This window comes from Nicotiana tomentosiformis, chromosome 3, assembly GCF_000390325.3.
Source record: "Nicotiana tomentosiformis chromosome 3, ASM39032v3, whole genome shotgun sequence".
Classification (NCBI taxonomy): Eukaryota; Viridiplantae; Streptophyta; class Magnoliopsida; order Solanales; family Solanaceae; genus Nicotiana; species Nicotiana tomentosiformis.
This window is the reverse complement of record NC_090814.1, coordinates 150,737,153-150,761,434: the sequence shown is the minus strand read 5'-3', so window position 1 is coordinate 150,761,434 and position 24,282 is coordinate 150,737,153. Positions and strand designations below refer to the sequence as shown.

Sequence of the window (24,282 nt, the reverse complement as noted above, 5' to 3'; positions counted from 1 at the left end):
TCCCCCACACCAGTCATGTATTTACCTAACATATCTTGTTTTCATACCCTCCTGGGAGGATAGCCAACTAGCCTTTCTTTTCTTTCTTAAAAAAATAATAATTCACCCAATGACAATTGATTCGCAAATAAAATTGCGTTGGAGTTATTATACGGATGGTGATTTTAAGATTAATAATTCGTAGATTATATATAGTACTAATATTTATGATTTCTTGGGTTTATTGTATTAAAAAGGAATATGCAATATAAAATCTAAAAGATGTGTTTGGTTTTAAGTTAAGATAAACTTTGGTTTCCAATTTTAAATTAAAATGACTTTCTTTGAGAAGCTAAAAATGGTTTTGATAGAGTTCAACAAGTTTCCGAGTTTGTAATAAAAGCTAAAGAAGACTTTGATCGACCTGCCGACTCAAATGACTCCTTTTTTTTTTCAATCCTAACTTGCGTATTTAGGCTTCAAGGAAATATTCGAATGCTAGGCGTTCGTCCTCTCCAAAATACATTATTGTACTACACAAAATGATATACAGTATAATATTTAAACGCTTGACACCATGCATTTTCTTGCTAAAGAACATAGAATTTATTGAAGCAAAATCTCATATTTTAAATGAGTGGTGGCAAAACAATTAGGAATATCTCGAAAATTGAGTTCCTCGACACTGATGACGCCTCTAGATAGAAAAACACGGCCCTACGAAAACGCCAACGCTGATTCACCAATGCACTCATTATTGTCACCGAACTGGTCTGTCAAGTTGCAATATTATTTTTAGTCGGCATATGCAAATGAGTGAATCGAAAGAATAGCTCCATGTGAAAAAGCAAATTGTAAACACCAAAAGTAGGTTATAGCAAGCATCGAGGTCTCATCAACTGTGTCATCATTCATACAGTCCAAATTTAAATAACTTCAAAATTAACATCTTTAGTAGTTAATTAACCTAATTACCCTATGTACTGCTCTATCACCAAAATACCTATTGAGCGCACATCCATGGCTTAAGCAATGCTTTGTCTGTGGATCATCCTTCTTCCACCACCAGACAATCCTAAATGAACAAGGAAACAGAGATTAAACCAGTTAACATTTCAAATAGCTTCTGTACACAATAAAGAGCCTTTCTTGGAGGCAACACAAAAGCAAAGTTCACTCACATGAAGCCTTATTTACAAAAACTAGGCAAGGAAGGCATGCTGAGTTAAAAGTCACCTCCCATTAAAGAAGGAACATCATCAAAGGACCATAAGTCCATAGCATTTTCACCATCCTGAGTTGCACTTGAGTTGAGGAAAGTATCAACTGATGCATCCCAATTTCCCTCCAGATATGGGATCTGAAGGAACTTCATCTGGGATTCAAAAGCTGAAAGCTCTTCAGACAGCTTGTTCGCGGTATTTCCATCATTAGCTACTGGATTAATGGGGCTTGATTTCAGGTTTTTCATTGGACTGGCATCGTCTTCAACAAGTTGAGATTCATTGCTTTCAATAGCAGCTGACAGAACGGATGATATCTCCGGAGTCCTGGCACACGGCTCTCCCCAACCAAAATCAGAGCAGTCAAAAGAGTTACTTGCTACATCAGAGTTGAAGTAGATATCAGTACCAGCTGAAGGGGCAAATGAGCCGAATCCAGTATCTCCAGAAACACTTCTCCCATCCTCATATCCATACTGCTTTGTCATGGGTTTCTCTTCAAGAAATCCCAAAGAATCATAACAGCCATCCTCCATGTTGTTTATGATAGTTGAATCCAGGCTCTCCTTAGGAAGGACCTTCCGAGGATTCACCTTAACAGTACGTCTTGAGGCAGGCACTGGAGCTTCATCGGGAAAGTTTACCTTAGCTTTATTGCCTCTGATCCTCCTAGCCTCAACATCATAAGCTCTAGCAGCTTCTTCTGCAGTATTGAAAGTTCCCAGCCAGACCCGAACCCCTTTTCTTGGGTCACGTATTTCAGCTGCCCACTTACCCCAAGGTCGCTGTCTGATCCCCCTATACTGATTCTTCCTCTTTCTCTTAGAGGATCTATCAGCATCCTTGTCTGAATCAACCGTTTTCACAGTTTTGGAGCCTTCAACTAATAAAATGAATCAAGTATTTTAGGCCACCATAAGTTGCAATGATAAATCCATCAAAATAGCATGGTATAGATAATCATAAAGCATAAGCCTAATTACAAAGAAAACACACAGAACATGTTCCGTGATATCAGTGGTGCTAGATTACTACAGGCAACAGCTTACACAAAAATACAATAATCAATTCTTCCTAAAATCTCTCTACGTATCATGATTAACAACCACGGAACTGAGAAGCCTAGATCTAAGCATATTGCCTGATCAAGTCCTGTTCTTTTAGTTCTTTCTATAAGCATAATGAAGTAAATTCTCCGGAGGTAGAGAGCTCATGATCCAGAGATCCTGCTCCCAAAAGTAACTATTTAGCAATCAAATTGGATCTAAACAGGAGATTTTGACCCAAATAAACAACACACAGATAAAAAGATTGATTTTTTATAACCATTTTTTGGTTTAAAAGTCTTCTATTCATAAAGTTTTCCAACCAAATTCAATGTGGTGATGTAGATGTTGATGAGTAGTAAAGTTGATAAGACATAATAAACGTAAAGGTTAGAAAAAAAAGCATGATTAACTTTCTGTTTTGGTGCCAACGAGCCCTCAGATGAAAGGTTCTATCAATGCTTCTCAAGACATGAATGCATATCCAAAATATCTATCTTCACTTTTGCACTAAGTCGGATTCATTATTTTAGTTAATCAAGTAAAAAAAAAAAAAGCATCTTGGCTCCTACCTCTTTTTACATGCTGCCCATTTTTCCTATTGCCAAAAAGCTACCTCCTTTTTGTCCACTTAAATTTCAAATCTAAATACAATAACTTCACTAGCAGGCACAAAATCTCATGCCAAAAATAGCTACAGTAGTCGTTATCAATCAATTAAATGAACTATTCACTATTCCCTTCCCGCAGCAGATCACAAAAGAGGAAAACAAGGTTTTTAAAAAAAAAATACCAGTAGAGTTTTTCGAAGCAGAGAAGGCAAATGGCTTGACATCGACTTCAACATCCTCATCATCGGAGAAATCTTTGAAGTCCTGAAAATCAGCCTCGAAGTCATCGTCAAGGTCAACTACTTGGGATCTCAACGGCTTGGAGTGATAATTATTAAGATTTTTTTGCTTCTTACTCAGATCGGACCGGCCCCATAGCAACTCGGCGGTGAGCCGGCGAGAAGTTCGGCTCGGGGCTATGTCATCGGAGATTATAGCACCACCACACATGCTTTTTGTTTTCTCTCAGCAGAAAAGTTTTTTGCAGAAATAAGTATTGTTTTTGACGGAGTAAACTTTGTTATATTTGACGGAAAATGTACTAGAAAGCTCTTGGCTGCGTCTCCAAGAAATGCCAGCTCTTATTTATAAAGGGACGAGGGAAAGGCGGAGAGCTGGCCTACGGATTTACCTTAATGCCCCTCGTAGAGGCTGTACTTACCAAAACTACCCTCTACTTAGAGGGCTAATAATATCATTACAAATATTTTAAGTGCCTCTTATTTTTCCTTTTGAGGTGTGTGTAAAGATGAAAAATATTTTCATCAATTATAGATATTTTCTTGTGTTTGATTATCGTGTAATGATTTATTGCTAATAATTTTGACTTGTGAGAAAGTATTTTCTTAGAGAAAGTATTTTTTATCAAAAGGAGAGAAATATTTCAGTACTTGATTACTTGTACATTGTCGTCTATCTTTACAACAACAATAATATACCAAGTATTATTTCATACCGTGGGGTCTGGGGAGTGTAGTATATACGCAAACCTTAGAAAGATTGTTTTCAATAAATCCTCGACTCAGAAAAGCATAAGCACCACATTAATAAAAATATAGACAAGAAGGGACAGTACAAAAAAGCCATATAAAAGCAGAATAAAAACAACAAAATAGTAAGGTGATCAACGATGAAAGAAAATAACGGTTAGTCATAAAAACCTACTACCAACAGAAAGCGAGACTGGGTGCCAATACTATAGTTATGAACACTCTAGACTACCTACCCTACTACCATAATCCTCGACCTCCATACCTTCATATCAAGGGTCATGTCCTCGGTCAGCTGAAGCCTGAAGTTGCGCAATGTCTTGCCTAATCACCTCTTCCCACCTGTTCTTTGGCCTACCTCTACCTCTCCGTAGACCCTTCAATGTCAACCTCTCATACTTGCTCATCGGGGCGTCTGTGCTCCTCCTCCTTACATGTCCAAACCACCTAAGCCGCGCTTCCCGAATCTTGTCCTCAATAGGAGTCACACCCATCTTGTCGCTAATAACCTCTTTTCTGACCCTATCTAACATGGTGTGCCCGCACATCCATCTCAACATCCTCATCTCTGCTACCTTCATCTTTTGGACATGGGCGATCTTGACTGGCCAACACTCAGTCCCAAACAATATCGTTGGTCTGACCACCACTATGTAGAACTTACCCTTAAGTTTCGGTGGCACCTTCTTGTCACACGAAACACCGGAAACGAGTTTTCATTTCATTCATCCCGCTCCAATACGATGTGTGACATCTTCATCAATCTCCCCACCCCCCTAAATAATAGAACCAAGGTACTTAAAACTCCCTCTCCTAGGGATGACCTACGAGTCCAGCCTCACCTCCCCTTCCCCTCCTTGAGTCTCGCCACTAAACTTACACTCCAAATATTCTGTCTTGGTCCTGCTCAACTTGAAACCTTTAGATTCCAGGGTATGCCTCCATACCTCTAATTGTCATCTATCTTTAATAATTGAAAAATATTATCGAGAACTATCAACATACCTTGCTATATTATTGTAAAATTTCCGTACTATAAGAAATTCTTCTTGTAATTTAATACTAATTTTTTTAATTCAGAAAACTGTCTTTTACTGGAAAAAATTACACGAAAAAAGCTATCTACAAGTAGTGTTATTCTTCATATCAAGTGCACGTAACATTCTTCCGAATTAATCAAGTGGTCACATATTTGAATGGAATCTTAATGTAACTGAATTATACATCTCACGATTAAAATGCCTACTATCCTATTGTAAATTTACAAGAGCAAACTCAAAGTTGGTAATTGTTATATTTACAATAGAAATAGTTACTACTTTATTGTTTAACCGAAAAATCGGATAACGTTAGATTTGTGTATGGTTCTAAGGATACGCGATACAATTTGATATAAATCGTGTAGAGAAATAAAAATATGTGTATTCTTGACTATGAGAATGAGAATAGTGAGCAAAAAGAATGAATAAGATAAAGTAAAACAAGCACAAGGAGATATCTTTCAATATGAGAAGTGATCTTTTGTTACCGTGTGTTGCTTGCTTACAATCCATGTCCTTCTTATAGTAGAGAGATCCTACTTTATATACAATAAAAAATACGTAGTGTAGACTCCATGATGTATTGTCTTTTTTCTCGATTTCCGTCAAGATTCTCTCCCATAGTGCGGTTACAACGGCCCTAGTCTGCGAGCTCGATATTGGCTCGAGCTCGGTATTGGATCGAGCCCTCGGCCTTGGTCCGAGCTCGATTCTGACTTGGGGTCTCGGTATTTGGGGTGAGTGTTGGTCTGTCCATGCATCTTTGATAATCCCCACTTTGCCTCGTAGTTCGATTTGGATATGAGCTCGATAATGATATCGAGCTTGTCATTGATCGGTCTTAGAGCTCAAAGCTCGCCGTCCTTACTTCGGACCTTGACCGAGCTTGTCATGCAGATATCTTTTGATCGAAACATTATCGTCTCAACCAGTCCATACGACTGACTCAAATCGGTTTTGACCCTACACAGATAGTCCCCTCGTTTCTCGAAAAAGGATGTGACGAGAAACGATATGATTTCCCAACAGCTCGATCAGATATATACTGACGTTTTCATCGATCCCAACCCAGACGTATGTGATAGTTATCCCATCGGTTCGGTTTTACCAAGGCATTTAGTGTGTCAGACGGTGGTCGGCCACCTCTATATTGAATCGTCATTGCTTCAATCTATAAATAGCCTTTCCTTCCACCATTCATCATTTTTACATCTTCAATCTTCCAAATTTTTCAAGTTCCTATTCGTCTTTTCTGAGTTTTCTGCCTGTAAACCTGTGAGTTTTACTTCAAACTCTTCCTTAGAACACCAAATACTTCCGTTCTTTGTTTATAAAATTTTAAATGGCAAAAATGTCTAAAACTGTTCCGCAAAAAGAGACCGCTTCTTCATCTCGACCTGCTAGTGGCGAGGATGTGGAAGAGCCCCGCCCTGAGGAATTCGTTCCGGTTGGGTGTTCGACAGTAAGCGATATTAAAATTGAAAAACCTTCTCCGAAAAGATGAAAGAGCTTCAGCATTGGTTGGATTTGGACACTTTAGATAAAGTAGATTTGGCCAGAGAACTCGAAGTGGCCAGATCTGAAGTGATCAAGGCCAATAAAAGAGTCGATGCCAAAGTGGCTCAGTTCAAGATCGATGTCGAGGTTAACCAAGCCAAAGCTGCGAGCATGGTCGAACATGCAAAGTGGCAGGCTCGGAGAGAGACTCTCGAGGAGGTCAGAGCTCAGGGCTTCGATGTTGGGGCCGAGATTGATGTCGCCAGGGCGGAGGAGAACAAAGCTCGGAGGTTGGCCTTTCCTGAAGAGGACTCCGATGACTCGGGAAAGTCTGAAGACGAGGACGATGCCGAGAATACAGCCTCCGATGAAGATTGAGTCATTTAGGGCCTTAGGTCGATCGTTGCGTTCTTTTGATACCGCTTTCGATTTTTGTATAAAGAACTTCCTTTTGGAAGAGTAGCCGCCTCTGTACAAAAAATTTGTAAATATAAATCTTTATTCTTTTTGAAGAAAAATAGCCTTTCAAACTAAATAGATAGTTTGAATTTAAATCTCTGTTGCCTTCGGGCCTTGTAGGTAGTCCCCTTTACTTTATCGGGCTCGAACATCCTTCAGCTTAAATAGTCAAGTGTTCATTTTAATTCGAAGAAATGAGTAGTTTTGCTCGAAATAATGTAGCCCGTAGGCGTAATAGTCGAGTGAGTGCTTGATCGAAATCGAAATAAAAGTAGCTCGCAGTCTTAGTAGTTGAGTGAATGATTCAAACTCGATGCAATGCAGCCCATAGGCGTAATGGTCGAAGTAGCCCATAGGCTTAGTGGTCGAGTGAGTGCTTGCTCAAACTCGAAATAAAAGTAGCTCGTAGGCTTAGCAGTCGAGTGAATGATTCGAACTCGATGCAATGTAGCCCGTAGGCATAATGGTCGAAGTTGCCCGTAGGCTTAATGGTCGATTGAGTACTTGCTCGAACTCGAAATAAAAGTAGCCCGTAGGCTTAGTAGTCGAGTGGATGATTCGAACTCGAAATAATGTAGCCCGTAGGCATAATAGTCAAAGTAGCCCGTAGGCTTAGTAGTCGAGTGAATGATTCGAACTCGAAATAATGTAGCCCGTAGGCGTAATGGTCGAGTGAGTGCTTGCTCGAACTCGAAATAAAAGTAGCTCGTAGGCTTAGCAGTCGAGTGAATGATTCGAACTCGATGCAATATAGCCCGTAAGCGTAATGGTCGAGTGAGTTCTTGCTCGAACTTGAAATAAAAGTAGCCCGTAGGCTTAGTAGTCGAGTGAATGATTCGAACTCGAAATAATGTAGCCCGTAGGCGTAATAGTCGAGTGAGCGCTTGCTCGAACTCGATCCTGTTTGCATAATAAATCTTGAACATAGAATATCGGTAAAAAGAGGGCTTTATTTGCAAGTTATTATACATGGATTCATGTTTTGCGTCAGGGGTCGAGCCAACTACATAAGCGTGGTTCGTTTTCACCGTTTGGCTCTTACAACGTTTCCTATTGAGACACTGTTTGTCATGAAATAACGAAGTAACTTCCTTTGCACCGAACTTGATAATCATCACAGATGCATTCAATGATAAAGCCCTCCAGTATACGAGGTTGATTTTAAAGAGGCCTCGGATACTCAGTAGTAGTATTGTTTCCGCTATATGGATGGTATCGATCTCTGGTCGACTTTTGCTTTTTCGTAACGGACCTAGAAATCAACTGGTCATCTTCGACTCTTATTTTGGATTGATATCGATTGTGCACATCGGTCCAAGAATTAGCTGGGTACTCGATCAGATTTTGCTTCAGCCACCGTGAAGCCATTGAGCTCTGCTCGTTTAGACCTTGAGTGAAAGCTTGAACATCCCAATCGTCTGTGACTGGTGGAAGATCCATTCGTTCCATTTGAAAACGAGCTACGAACTCTCTTAGCATCTCGTTATCCCTTTGTATTACCTTGAACATGTCCGATTTTTCGACCTTTATGGTTCCGGCATGTGCTTTTACGAAGCAATTTGAGTTTGGCTCTGGAACTGAGCTATCGCTATTTGCTGGGCTTGTAACATCTCGAAGATCATCCGTAAGCTGACTCTGATCTCCTTCACGTTATGGGTGTCTCGAGCTACGGATCGAGTACCGCCCTGAATGCTTTTTTCCGGCTCGGAACGTTGGTTCGCCTCAAGAGCCATTTGTGAATTGACATCTAGCGGTTCTTCGACTCGAGCTTCGGTGACATCGTTAATTCGCCTTACGGCCCTGGGTTTCAAGTTGTTGGTTTTATCTTGAAAGTCGGCTTCGTGGTCTATAGGTAAAGCCACCAATCGAGGGCTTGCCATTGTTGATTTGAAGTTGTAAACTGGTGTGTATTGCAGACTTGTATCAAACAACCACTGTTACCCTTAGCCCCACAGTGGGCGCCAAACTGTTTACCCGAAAAATCGGATAACGTTAGATTTGTGTATGGTTCTAAGGATACGCGATACAATTTGATATAAATCGTGTAGAGAAATAGAAATATGTGTATTCTTGACTATGAGAATGAGAATAGTGAGCAAAAAGAATGAATAAGATAAAGTAAAACAAGCACAAGGGGATATCTTTCAATATGATAAGTGATCTTTTATTACTGTGTGTTGCTTGCTTACAATCCATGTCCCTCTTATAGTAGAGAGATCCTACTTTATATACAATAAAAAATACGTAGTGTAGAGTCCATGATGTATTATCTTTTTCCTCGATTTCCGTCAAGATTCTCTCCCATAGTGCGGTTACAACGGCCCTAGTCTGCGAGCTCGATACTGGCTCGAGCTCGGTATTGGATCGAGCCTTCGGCCTTGGTCCGAGCTCAATTCTGACTTGGGGTCTCGGTATTCGGGGTGAGTGTTGGTCGGTCCATGCATCTTCGATAATCCCCGCTTTGCCTCGTAGTTCGATTTGGATATGAGTTCGATAATGATATCGAGCTTGTACTTGATCGGTCTTAGAGCTCGAAGCTCGCCGTCCTTACTTCGGACCTTGACTGAGCTTGTCATGCAGATATCCTTTGATCGAAACATTATCGTCTCGATCAGTCTGTACGACTGACTCAAATCGGTTTTGACCCTACACATTTATATCACTAGACATACTCACTTTTTTTTTACATTCATTAACATTAGTAGCAAATCGAAGTAGAATATTAAATATCAGTAAAGTAGATTAAGAACCTTGAGGTTTTTTAAACTAAAATTAAAAAAAAAACTGTGAGATTTCAAGCTCAAATTATATGAAAGTAAAAACATTAACTGATTTATTCTCATATGTCCATATTTTAGTGTACATAATTACTTAATGCCATTGCTAATAGAATATAATAAGTATTGCATAAAATTGAGTGAGGTACACACAATCGAACACCACAATTATGAACAAAAAATACTAGAACATTAAAGTTGGTGCGATGATTTCTTGAGGGTAAAGTGTCATTACATCAGCAATAGAATGTTCTTGAATAGCCAAAGCGTTCAACAATTGGTACACGAAACATGAAAACAGGGATCATGTTCGCCACAAAACTTGATTAAGACTTTTCTACCGTGGTAGGTTAAAACTAGAAGTTTTTTCTTTAGCATTCCAACTTGTGGAGTAGATACATAGAATATAACCAAATTTGACTGAACATTTACTTTTCTTAGAATTACCTAAACTTATTCAAAGCCTTTACCGTTTCTGAACATGGCCTGTGGACTTAAAGCTAAATATGGTGTGAATTTTGAAAAGGATTGCCATTTCAAGCATGGACGACGGATTTCTAAAAATATTGTGGCATTTATATGCCATGAGTAATCGTGAAGTCAAGGCCCACAACAACCCCTTTTTCCTCTCACCGCACTCTCCATTTAACTTTTTTGAGTAATTGTGTAAACAAATGATGGATTAGATGTTTGTTTTACTTGGGTAAATTGGAATATTTTATTTGATTATTTCAACTTGTTAGTAATGCAAATATGCTACGAAGAAGCACGTGTGGAAATTTATTAAGAGGATGTTTGACTAAACTTATAAGTTGGTTAAACTGGCTTATAAACACTTTTTAGTATATTTACGCGTTTGGTAAATATTCAAAGTGCTTATAAGCTAAAATCAGTCATAAGTCATAAGTTGGTCACCCCCAACTTATGATTTTTCAACTTATAAGCAATTTTAGTTTGACCAAGACTTTTACTAGTTTATACTTAATAATATTTTTTAATTCACAACTTATTAGCATATTTTTCTATCAAACACATTAACTGCTTATTATCAGTTTCATCACACTTATCAAAACACGTAGATGATTATTTAAAAAATTAGTTTTAACACTTAAAAATATTTTTCAACACTTCAAGCCTATCAGCTATTTAAAATCAGTTAATCCAAAAGAACTCTAATACGCGAGGCTTATAATACCGGTATGTACGGGCAATGTACGATAGAAGGACGCAGCTTTTGTGGAAGAAGCTAACTAAAAGCGAAGATGGAAATTAATACTAGTCAGAAGAACGCGCAAAAGCAGCTTTGGGCCTTTGGGGTAGAATCAGTAAAATCATTTTTAGCCCGCCGACAAAATTATTTATATTTGGTAGCCTAAAAAATATATAAAATTTATAAATTTTTGTATATGACATCCAAATATATATATATATATATATATATATATATCAAGAAAAATATATTTTATAATTATTATTCTATGATCGGCTATACAATGTTATTTTTCCTAAAAACAAATATTGGTGGCATAGGAAAAAAAATCAGCGTCAAAGTTCAATAAAAACGGGTGGTGGGGGAATGCACCCAGATCTTCTGTAAACGCGGAAGAGAAATCTTATGAAATAACAAATAAAAAAACAACTACTAACTAGTAATATTTTGTAAAATTTAGTCTTAAGTCATACATGTTGCACCCTTTTCTTGATAGCCGATAACGCGAGCTACGGGGGCCCGGCTGTACATGCAAATTATGGGTGTTTAACGAGACGGGTTGACCCGATTTTGGACCGATCCAAATCAATATTAAACCGGACCGGACAGATAGGTAGGGAGCCGGGCAGGGCTGGGTTCGGGGGTAAGGGGTTGAGCCGGCTAGCTTCGAAATTTCGGTTAACCGAACCGGTCTAAACTGGTAAAGTCAAATCACTTGTGAACCGGTTAACCGGACCGGTCCAATGGCTATTTCAGAATTTTTTTTATTTTTTATTTTTTAAAATTAACTTGACCGTTGGCAATGGTCAGCTTCCAATTTGACCGTTGCCCAACGTATATTTTGCATCAATAGCCCTTTTTGGGCATTTTTAAAAAAAAAAACACTTTTAGTAATTACTAATTTAGCCCTTTTAAAAATTATAAATACCCCCCTCTTCTTCATTTCTTCACTCATTTCTCATTTCTCAAACTCAAATTCTCAATTGTCTTTCTCTCATTCTTCACCTAAATTGCAATCAACTATTTAGCTCTCATTATTTTTGGAATTTAATTTATGGTATTATATGAACTTTGAACTTTGAAAAATTGACGTTTCTTCGTGGTAACATTGGAGTTACGAAATTCAATTTCAAATATTCAAGACTTTAAAAATTATCAAGTGTTCAATTTATCAAGGAATTCGGTGCACTCCCTCCAACTCTTTCTCTTATTTACTATTTTATTTGCATATTTAATTTTTGTTAGCAGTTAAATTTTCACAATATGTTTAATGCTTCAAAAAGAGTTTGTAATAAGGTTGTTAATCGGAGTAATCGGTGAAATAGAAAAGGAGGTACTACTCCAACTTCTAATAGTAATTTAAATGACTTTATATATGTTTCTAAAACATCACCTAATAATAATACAGATTATGTACAATTACAGGAAGATTTCGGTATAGAAAATAATGAATTAGAAATTGAAGATGAGACACCACTTACACCTAATAGTGTTGGAGTTGATAACAAGGGTGGTAGTCGTGGCGCTAGTAGTAGACCACATGTAGCCCCGACTAGTAATCGTAGAAGGAGAAGTAAAGTTTGAAAATATTTTGAGGAAATAGAGAATTCTGATAGAGTTAGATGCAAAAATTGTAAAGATTATTTTAAACATAAGACTGGAGGAATTTTTTTTTGAGGGGGTGGGGGGTGGGGAGGGGGGGCTAGGACACTTAGTAGATAATGCTTCTAATAATAATGCCGCTATTTCAATATTAAGACTGCATTTGAAACCACCACTTGACGAAATTTTTCATGTTAGGTGTGCATGTCATGTTTATAATTTAATTGTTAAAAGTGGGCTTGATTTATTTTCAACTGAGATTATTCATGTTAGAAGAGCAGTTGGTGTTATTCAAAGAAATAATAGATAATCTAGAATTAGAGAATTTAAGACTAAGTGTACCGAGCATAACCTTAACCCTAGATTCATGCCAAATGAAATTATTACTAGATGGAATTATACATACTTATTTTTAAAATATTGCTACAAATATAGATTGCCGATAACTGAAGTTGCTAATGCGCATTGTACTGATCCAAATCGTATGTTAACAACTAATACTTGGGAGGCCATTAATGATGTTGTTAAATTTTTACATAAATTTTATACAGCTACTGTTAAGTTTTCTGGACCATATTACCCTACTGTTACTATGGCTTTAGTACATATAGCTGAAATTTATTTTCTACTCTCTGAATTTAAGAAGAAAGAAAAATATAAGGATGATGTTGAAAAAATGCAAGCAAAATTCAAAAAATATTTCTTTCCAATTTCTCCGATTTACTTAATTGGTGTTGTTTTAAATCATTCTATTAAGATGTCTAATTATCACCAATTAATCAATATTTTATATACTTATATGGAGATTGGACCAACTGAAACCCCAGATATATATTATTGTATAAATAAGCTAAATGATTATTTACAATAATTATATAATTATTATGCAAATATAATTGATGGTGCAGCTATTAATGTAGGCAATGTTAATCCCACTATGCATTGTATTACTTCTACTGTATCTGCTACTATGGATGAATATGAAGGCCTTGATGGTTATAATATTTGGTCTACATTTCATTTCACTCAAACCAGTAGCAGGAACATTGATGAACTTCAATTTTACTTGCAAAAGCAAACAGAGCCTCGCACAAAGAAATTTTCACTGTTGGGATAGTGGCATGAGAATGAAAAGCAATTTCATGTTCTTTCCGCTATGACTCGGGACGTGCTGAATATGCCAATTTTAATTGTTGCATCAGAGAGTGCATTTAGTCAAGCAAGACAAAAATTAGGAGACACCCGTCACTCATTGGGAAGCAATGATTTGGAAGTTTTAGTTTATTTCAGAGATTGGATTAGATCAGAACGAAGAAATCAGGGACGTGAAGATGTTGATAAACCAAAAGACGAGGAACCTGGAGATATATTAACACATGGTAACCCATCTGACACTCTAAAAGATGGCCAATAAGTTCATATTGATTATGAAGAACTTACTAAGGTCATGCAAAACCTTTGAAGTTCTGGATTTATATTTAATAATTAAATTTTGAATTTACTCTTTTTCGTTAATTTAGTTGTTGGTATATGTAAACTTTAATTTGCAACTTTAAAATAAAACAAATTGTAAATTATAAGTGCAATTTTTATCTATCTTTATTGTATTCTATTATATTAAATTCTTAATGAAATATTCAAATATAAGGATTTTAAAGCATTTGCATCCTTTATTCAAATACTCTTTTTATAACATTATTTTTTTGTTTTATATTTTTATTTTATCTTAATATAAATTACGGTAGTTATACAAAATACAAAAAAAAAAATTAAATAAATAAAACCGTCACGGCCCCTTGAGCCCAGAACCTTTCCGGTTCATTAAATCATCGGATGTGCTAGGACCCGGTAAACTCGGTATGGAAAAATCGGTAATCGGCCCTGTCCGGAGACCGAACGGTCTCCTTTTCCACTAGCCCGACCCGCCCCCTTAAACACCTTTAATGCAAATGCAGCGTAAGGCTGAGGTTGAGGTTTTGAACCCCTAAAATTAAAAAAGGTTAAGGAGCCTGCACACTTTCAGGCAGTGGCGGAGTCAGAATTCTTCATTAAGGGAAGTCAAAATATAAACACCCTTGAATGCATATGGCTTCGCCACTGCTTTCAGGGGTTCATACCACAATGCCAATAACTTTCTTACCGAAGCATTTAGCCCCATTACTTCACAATTTTTTTATCATCTTCAATCTCTTGGTTCATCCCACTTGCTTGGATAGGGGCAGAGCTAAAAGTTTAAATACGAGTTTAGTTAAATTCAATAATTTTTATATTCGAATTAAAAAAATTATTAAATTTAGACAAAATTTTAAAGTTAATTATTAACAATTGAAGTCGTCATTTTAAAATTTAAAAATTTATAAAGTTAAAATATATTTGAGTTTAAGAAATTTATTAAATATGTATAGGTAGAGGCGAAGCCAGAATTTGAAGCTAATGTGTTCGGAATTTTATTCCTTCTAAGTTACTGAGTTCTAAATTAATAATTTATACTTATTCAATGAATTTTCAAAGGCAAATATAGAATTTGGACCAAAGTTAAAATATAGTTAAAATATATTTGAGTTTAAGAAATTTATTTAATATAGAATTTTTAAAGGCAAAAGGGTAGATCGGGTTATATATGGGCGGGTCGAAAACGGGTAATACAAAAAGCGGATAAATTATCCGATCCGACCATATTTAATACGGATAAAAAATGGGTTAATCGGCGGATAATATGAGTATCTATATTATCCATGATTTCCTGAATATGATCACTTTTGGGAGAATTTCTAATCTCCTAATTGAGTTACCCACAATTTGAGACTTTACTAAAGTAAAAATTAAATTCATGAGTTATCCATTGATTATCTATTTTCTAAATGGATACTATGGTTCTTATCAATATTTGACTCATTTCTAAAATATTCATTATACAACTTATTTTTTAATGAATAATATGAATGGATAACTATTTTCCTTTAACTATTTTGTCACAGCTATATATATATATTTGAAGTTAGTGTTCTAAACTCTAAAAATAATAAAATTGAAATCTTTAATCCATCTCGAATCTTGTCGACTTGCTTTGTTTGTTTCTACACTTTCATTTAGAAGATGCCACGCTTTGCATGCTTTAGCACCGTTTGTGCAAGACAGAGCGTGAGAGTAGATAATCGTGCAAGCCATTTCCTGATAACGTTATATACACTACAAAATGCAATCCGAGTCCGATTCGAATTAATATCGGATTGGATCGAATTTTAAAGTTTGGATCGGATTGAATTGTCAGATTTTGGATCGGATTATTATGCCTCAAAGTTGCAAACTCATATGTATATTTTCTTTGTAAAAGGGGCAGTACAATAAGAAAAATTCATGTTTATACAATTATGAGAGTACTATGGTTCCAATGGAGCTAAATCCATAAATTGTAAAGGTAATAACTTAGAGGAAAATGTAAAGGAAGTACTAATTATCCGAATTAAAGTTTAGAAATTATACATGCCCTAATAATTTCGGATTTCGGATCGGATCGTATTAAAATTATACCAATCCGAATCCGATCCGAAATTCAAAATTTTAATAAACACAATCCGAAATCCGATCCAATCCGAAATCCGAAATTGAACGGATCGGTTCGGATATCCGATCCAAATGAACAGCCCTAATATACACTTGCATGATTTAAAATGTATATGTGCACAAAAAAAAATGTATTGGCAATAATAGTCGATATAATTATATGTTTATCAAATAAATTTCCTAAATTTTACAATTTGGAATTAAGATAAATATCTTGTTAAAAGATAATATTTTAGAAGTTTCAAATTGTAAAAAGAAATATATAAAATAGGATAGGGTAATATCTCTGTCAACTATCATAAATAATGATGAAGCAAAAAGAAAAAAGAAAAAAGAAATACGCTTTTAAGTCTAGTGAAACAGAAGACACTATTATATCCCAGCTCAAGTATATATAAGCCAATAAACAACCGGGGGATTTCTTGAAATAACCAAGTTGACATCGTATTTCGGAGACCAAGGCCAACACTACTAATAATGAATCGTATCTCGCAATTTCTACACATGAATAAAGTTATCATTATCTTATGTTGAATGCTTTGATTGCAATAAGATCACCATCATCCTCTAATGGTATCTTTTACTCTCTCTATATATATTATGTATCATTGATATTTTTTTCAGTTGTACTGTTTATCCGAAAAATCGGATAACGTTTAATTTAGATATGGTTCTAAGGGTATGCAAATTTCTTTGATACAAAATAACAATACATATATTTTTTGCTATAAAATGGGAATGATGGACGGGAATACTGAAAATGAAATAGGAAAACAAGCACAATGAAATCTTAATATATCCCGGAAGACTTGTGTCTATTGCAGTCTATCTCCCTTTTTATAGTAAAGGGTCACTACTTTATCTATAACAACATAATAAAATAATACATATAGTGGAGGACCCATGATGGCTTGTCTCTTCCTTGATTCTCGCCAAGATTCTCTCCCTCGGTGCGGTTGTAACGGCTCTTGTCTGCGAGCTTGGCATTGGCTCGAGCTCGGTGTTAGATCGAACCCCCAGTCTTGGTTCGAGCTCGGTTCTGCCTTGGGGCATCGATATTCGGGGCCTGTGTCGATCGGTGTTGCCCCGTAGTCCGATTCGGACACGGGCTCGATAATGATATCGAGTTTTGCCGTTGATTGGTCTTATAGCTCGAAACTCGACGTCTCTACTTCGGAATTCGTCTGAGCTTGTCATGTGCATACCCTTCGATTGAAACGCCATTGTCTCGACCGGTCTTTATGACTGAGAATTGGTTTTGACCGTATACAGAGAGTCCCTTCGTTTCTCGGAAAGGATATGGCGAGGAACGATATGATTTCCCTGCGTCTCGATCAAATTTATGCTGACGTTTCTATCGAACCCGATCTCGGCGTATGTAATAGCTGTACCATCGACTCAGTTTTACCGAGGCATTTAATGTGTGTTAGACGGTGGTCGGCCACCGCTGATACCGAACCGTCATGCCTTAATCTATAAATAATATTTCCATACAACCTTTACCACTTTTGCGCCTTCTCTTCTTCCAAACTTTCTTATTTATCCTCTCTACTTCGCTGCTACGGGGCCGCCCATACCAGAATTTTGGTGTTGTTTATTTCTTCACCTTCCTTTGCACTCTTTCCTTTCATATCAATGGCGAAAACTTCCAAAACCGTACCTCAGAAGGAGAAAGCTTCTTCCTCACGGCCGTCTGATGATAAGGCGCCGGCGGAGCCGTCAGTTCATGACTATGTTCCTGGCCCGTGCATTTTGAAGACCGATTTTAAGGTGGAGAACCCTTTCTCCGTTCCGGGTCGATGTGAACATGTATCGATGTATACGTGCTCTATAACGGAGGATCACCTCGAGGTCGTCAGAAAAGACTGCAACTGGGGTTCCGAGGTCGTGTTGCAAATTCCGTCTTCCGATGAGAGAGATATGCCCTGCAGCTTCTTTGCAGCCAAAAGGACGAGGCTATAAAGGGCCTCCAAGCGGATTTGGCTAAGGTCCGTGAAGAAGGGGTCGAGCTCGATAAGCAGGTGAGCCTCGTTCTGTTAAAGTATGGGTCTGACTCAACCGTGGAAGTTAACCCTTCGTTGTCTCAACTGCAGCAAAAGATCGAAAAGATCAGGTTACTTCGAGAAGAAGTCGATCACATCCGAGCTGAATGCAATCGGTGGGAGGAGACCCTCGACCGCCTGGCAGCGGGAAAAGAAACCATCTTAACAAAATTATTATCGGCCGACGTTCAACTTCGAAGTGTCAAGAAAAAGGGGTTGGTTCAAGCTAAGAAGATCGAAGAGCTTGAAACACGACTTGCTGAGGCTAAGGCGAAGGTTGAGTCGTCGAAAGTCTTGGCGGATAAGTCCATTACTGTATATCGGGCTGATGCTGAGGCTGCTCAGATGGAGGCCCGGGAAGCGGCAAAGACCGCCGATACTTGAGCTCATTGGGTTGCCAAACTTGCTAAGTGTAGGTCTCGGAGGGAGACCCTCGAGGAGATACACGCTCGAGGTTTCAACCTTACCGAAGAGGTAAAAAGAGCAAAAGAGCTCGAAGCGGAAGCTGAAGCCCTGGCTTCTGATGATGATGATGATGATGATGGTAGTGAAAGCGGATCCGAGGACGGGAAAGAGCTAGACCATGAAGCTTAGTTTCTAATTCTTCATGTTTGTAAATAAATCACGTAGGCAATTTTTGTATATATATGTATAATGAGGTCGACTTGTTTTTGTTTTGTGAAGACTTTTAATCGAATGTTGACCTTGTAGTCTCTCTGATCAAGCAGATTTGTCGCCCCTGGGTTTGCTTGTTGAATCGATAGTTCAAACTTTGAAAGAACATAATCCGTAGGTATAATGTAATGGTTGAGTTAATGTAAACTCAGAGTAAAAGTAGCTTATTAGCCGTTGAGTTAATGTTTTGAACTTGGAATATTATAGACCGTAGACGTTGTGGTCGAGTGAGTGTTTGCTCGAACTCGGAATCATAGTAGCCCGTAGGCTTAATAGTCGAGTGAATGTTTCGAACTCGAGATAATGTGGCCCGTAGGCGTAATGGTCGAGTGAGTGCTTGCTCGAACTCGGAATAACAGTAGCCCGTAAGCTTAATAGTCGAGTGAATGTTTCGAACTCGAGATAATGTGGCCCGTATGCTTAATGGTTGAGTGAGTGCGTGCTCGAACTCAGGATAATAGTAGCCTGTAGGCTTAATGGTCGAGTGAATGTTTCGAACTCGAGATAATGTGGCCCGTAAGCTTAATAGTCGAGTGAGTGTTTGCTCGAACTCGAAATAAAAATAGCCTATAGGCTTAGTCGAGTGAATGATTCGAACTCGAAGTAGTGTAGCCTATAGGCTTAATGGTCGAGTGAGTGTTTCGAACTCGAGATAAAGGTAGCCAGTAGGCTTAATAGTCGAATGATTGTTCCAAACTTGAAATATCGCAGCCCGTAGGCATAATGGTCGAGTGAGTGCTTGCTCGAACTCGGAATAACAATAGCCCGTAAGCTTAATATTCGAGTGAATGTTTTGAACTCGAGATAAAGGTAGCCAGTAGGCTTAGTCGAGTGAATGATTCGAACTCGAAGTAGTGTAGCCTGTAGGCGTAATGGTTGAGTGAGTGCTTGCTCGAACTCGGAATAACAGTAGCCCGTAGGCTTAATATTCGAGTGATCATTTCGAACTCGGAATGAAAGTAGCCCGTAGGCTTAATAGTTGAGTGAATCTTAATTCTAGTTGCATAATAAATCTCAAGTCATTGCACATGTGTTTATGTTTGGGCCAATCTATATGAGCATGGTTCATTTGTTCATTTGGCTCTTACAATTTTTTCTGTTGGAACCCTATTGTTGTGAGATGACTTTCTTGCATCTGAACTCGATGTATTTAAGGGCCATGATGCCCCCTGGTATTCGAGGTCGGTTGGAAAGAGGCCTCGGATATTGTTAAAAGTGCAACACGATCGATGGTTGCCTTATTAAAAACCTTGCCGAAAAACCCATTCGGGAGAAAACCGGTCTAAGGGAAAAAGAGTGCAACGCGTGCTTTTAAGTGAAAGATCTTCTTCAGCTCTTGTTCGGACTTCTATATGGGTCAGTTAGATGAATATGGAAAGGTCGTACCTTAGTAGTAGTACCGTTTTAGATGTGATACATTCCAACTGCTTGATAGCTGTTTGCCGTTTATGATGCCGAGCATGTATGATCCTTTTCCAACGTTCTCGAGCACCTGTTATGGTCCTTCCCAATTTGGTCCTAATTTTCCTTCGTCTGGATTCCGGGTATTGATGGTGACTTTTCTTAACACTAAGTCCCGAGGCTTGAAATAACGAAGTGTAGTTCTTCGATTATAATACTTTTCGATTCGTTGCTTTTGGGCGGCCAATCGGATGAGGGCAGCTTCTCGTCCTTCGTCCGATAATTCAAAGCTGGTGTTCATAGCCTTGTTATTTGATTCTTCCGTCATGAATCGAAATCTGGGACTAGGTTCACCGACTTCGACTGGTATCAATGCTTTGGAACCATATACTAAGGAGAATGGGGTCGCCCCCGTACCGGATTTTGACGTTGTTCGGTATGCCCAAAGGACTTCGGGCAGGATTTCTCTCCATTTTCCCTTCGCTTCGTTCAATCTCTTCTTCAGGTTTTGAAGAATAGCCTTGTTCGTTGATTCGGCCTGACCGTTCCCACTGGGGTGGTATGGTGTTGATAATATCTTTCTTATTTTGTGATCTTCGAAGAATTTTGTGATTTTGCTGCCAACGAATTGCTTCCCATTGTCGCATACTATTTCGGCGGGTATCCCGAATCGGCATATAATATGATCCCAAATAAAGTCTATAACTTCTTTCTCTCTTATTTTCTCGAACGCCTGCGCTTCAACCCATTTAGAAAAATAGTCAGTCATAAATAAAATAAATTTGGCTTTACCTGGAGTCGATGGCAGAGGGCCGATGATGTCCATTCCCCATTTCATGAATGGCCATGGGGATAGGACCGAGTGAAGTTTCTCTCCGGGTTGATGGATCATTGGCGCAAACCTTTGATATTTATCACATTTACGAACAAATTCTTTTGCATCTTTGCCCATATCGATCCAATAATACCCCGCTCTGATCACTTTACGAACTAATGTGTCGGCACCGGAGTGATTGCCACAAGTGCCCTCGTGTACTTCCCGTAGGATGTAATTAGTATCTCCCGGACCTACGCATACCGCCATCGGTCCATCGAATGTTCTTTGATATAGTGTTTCGTCCGCAGCAAATGTAAATCGAGCAGCTTTAGTCTGTAGGGCCCTAGAATCTTTAGGGTCTGAAAGGAGCTTTTCGTTTTTTAAGTATTCAATATACTTGTTTCTCCAATCCCATGTCAAGCTAGTAAAATTTATTTCGGCGTGCCCATCTTTGATTACCGATCTTGAAAGTTGAACGACAGTCCCCGAGCTCAAATCATCTACCTCGACCGACGATCCCAAATTTGCAAGAGCATCGGCCTCATTATTCTGTTCTCGTGGAACATGCCGCAGGGTCCATTGTTTGAAATAGTGTAAAGTGATAAGCAGTTTGTCCAAATACCTTTGCATCCTACCTTCTCGGACTTCGAAGGTTTTGTTTACTTGACTCACCACCAGCAAAGAGTCACAATGCGCCTCAATGACTTCATACTCGGCCTCGTTGTTAGTTAACCTGATAGTTTTAATAGCTTGCCTAATAATGTTACCCTTGGAGGGTTTCATAACTATGCCTAACCCGGACCCTTTTATATTCGAAGCACCGTCCCTAAAAAGGATCCATACCCCGAACGATATACCTGATTTCAAAAGGAGTTCCTTTTTGACTTCGGGTATGAGGGTTGGCGTGAAGTCGGCCACGAAGTCTGCTAAAATTTGAGACTTGATGGCCGTATGGGGTTGATATTTGATATCGTACCCACTGAGTTCGATGGCCCATTTGGCCAATCGGCCTGACAGTTCGGGCCTATGTAAAATATTACGGAGTGGGCAGGTGGTTAATACGCTTATGGGGTGACATTGAAAGTACGGCCTTAACTTTCTAGATGCGCTTACCAGTGCAAGTGCCAATTTTTCTAAGTGCGGATATCTAGTTTCTGCTTCTCCTAATGTCCGACTTACGTAATAAACGGAAAATTGCGTACCTTGCTCTTCTCGAACTAGGACATTACTTACGGCGACTTCTGATACCGCCAAGTACAAGTATAGTTTTTCGTCAGTTTTTGGAGTATGAAGCATTGGTGGGCTCGATATATATCGTTTCAATTCCTGTAACGCTTGTTGGCACTCTGGTGTCCAGGCGAAGTCGTTCTTCTTTTTGAGTAGGGAGAAAAATTTGTGACTTCGATCTGATGATCTTGAAATGAACCGGCCTAAGGCTGCAATTCTTCCCGTTAACCTTTGTACAGCTTTCACGATGTCCACGATGGTGATGTCTTCGATGGCCTTGATTTTGTCGGGGTTGATCTCAAATCCCCGATTTGACACTATGAAGCCGAGGAACTTGCCCGAACCGACCCCGAAAGCACATTTTTCGGGGTTGAGTTTCATGTTGTATTTCCTCAGAATCTCAAACGTTTCCTACAAATGAGCCAAATGGTCCTCTGCGCGCAGGGACTTAACTAGCATGTCTTCAATATAGACTTCCATTGTTTTACCTATTTGTTCTTCGAACATTCTGTTTACTAGGCGTTGATAAGTAGCTCCTGTATTTTTTAGCCCGAAGGGCATTACGTTATAACAATATGTTCCATATCGGGTCACAAATGAAGTCTTTTCCCGGTCGTCCGGGCTCATCTGAATTTGATTATACCCGGAATAGGCGTCGAGAAAGGTGAGGATCTCGTGGTCGGCCGTGGCATCGATCATGCGATCGATGTTGGGCAGTGGAAAGGAATCTTTGGGGCATGCTTTGTTCAAATCCTTATAGTTCACACACATTCTAAGTTTGTTCCCCTTTTTAGGTACTACAACCACATTGGCTAACCATTCAGGGTATTTTACCTCCCGAATGGACCCTATCTTGAGAAGTTTGGTTACCTCGTCTTTTATGAATGCGTGCTTTTCCTCGGACTGGGGCCTTCTTTTTTGCTTCACCGGTCTGAACCTGGGGTTCAAACTTAGCTGGTGCGCCGTTATGTCCGGCGGGATCCCTGTTATATCTAGATGGGACCAGTCAAAACAGTCGATGTTATTGATAAGAAATTATATGAGTTTCTTCCTGAGTTCGGGGTTCAAACCCGTTCCCAGGTATACCTTTCGTTCGGGCCAGTGTTCGATTAGTATGATTTTCTCCAGTTCCTCAATTGTTGATTTGGTGGCATCGAAATCATCGGGGGTTACAAAGGATCGAGGGATCCATCGATCATCATCGTCTTCTTCAATGTTCTGCTTACCTGGCTGGGTCAAAGCCGATGTCTGTGATTGCTATTTGGCGCTCTGCTCTCCAATTGTGTCTTCTTCTGAACCTGATCCTTTTATCGGCGAAGACGGGGATGTTGATTTTGCTTCTTCAACGGAGAACATTTCCTTTGCGGCCAGTTTTCTCCGTACACTATTTTGACACCTCCCGATGTTGGGAATTTGAGGACCTGATGTAGGGTCGAGGGTACGACTCTCATGCTGTGGATCCACGGCCTTCCGAAAAGGGCATTATATCTCATATCACCTTCAATCACGTGAAACTTTATTTCCTGGATGGTTCTGGCCACGTTTATTGGTAGGGTAATCTCGCCTTTGGTGGTTTCACATGCCATATTGAATCCGTTTAGAACCAGAGTTGCGGGTACGACCTGATCTTACAGGCCGAGCTGTTCTACGACCCTCGATCTGATGATATTGGCCGAGCTACCTGGATCAATTAACACACGCTTAATCTTAGTTTTATTCATGAGTACGGATATTACCAGTGCATCGTTATAGAGTTGGATGATTCCCTATGTATCTTCATCACTGAAAGACAAAGTCCCTATGGGTGTATTATCTCGAGTTCGAGATCGCTTTTCCCTCACAATCGATATTTTAGTGCGTTTAAGCATTGGTCCCTGAGGGGCATCCATGCCGCCGATGATCATGTGAATGACGTGTTGCGGTTCTTCTGGCTCGTTTTGCTTACCGAATTCCTTGTCCCTAAAATGGTTTTTCGCCCTATCACTCAGAAATTCCCGAAGGTGTCCTTTGTTAAATATGCGGGGCACTTCCTCTCTTAGTTGCCTGTAATCTTCCATTCGGTGGCGATGGGTGCCATGATATTCGCACATTTGATTGGGATTCCTTTGGGCAGGATCGGTCTG

The 24,282-nt window shown here is 38.9% G+C and overlaps 2 protein-coding genes across 5 annotated transcripts; both read right to left on the bottom strand.

Annotated features, from left to right (window-relative positions):
- Positions 1-488: 488 nt before the first annotated feature.
- LOC104118244 (ethylene-responsive transcription factor RAP2-12-like) lies at positions 489-3,427 on the bottom strand. 4 transcript variants are annotated; one of them, XR_004512592.2, is made up of 4 exons: positions 3,042-3,427; positions 1,161-2,085; positions 955-1,054; positions 489-752 (listed from the first exon to the last, which is right to left on the bottom strand). XR_004512592.2 is itself a non-coding variant. In XM_009629451.4 (3 exons), exons 1-2 carry the CDS (start codon positions 3,307-3,309, stop codon positions 1,205-1,207), a joined length of 1,149 nt encoding a protein of 382 aa, XP_009627746.1. In that variant the 5' UTR covers positions 3,310-3,427; the 3' UTR covers positions 820-1,054; positions 1,161-1,204. The 4 variants fall into 4 exon arrangements, 1 of the variants encoding a protein (XP_009627746.1); XR_691229.4 differs by having other exon boundaries at positions 983-1,054; XR_691230.4 differs by lacking the exon at positions 489-752 and adding an exon at positions 820-878 and having other exon boundaries at positions 983-1,054.
- Positions 3,428-4,120: 693 nt separating this feature from the next.
- On the bottom strand, positions 4,121-4,429 carry LOC138908691 (uncharacterized). Its single transcript, XM_070199373.1, has one exon. The coding sequence runs from the start codon at positions 4,427-4,429 to the stop codon at positions 4,121-4,123; it is 309 nt and encodes a 102-aa protein (XP_070055474.1).
- Between the last annotated feature and the right edge of the window lie 19,853 nt (positions 4,430-24,282).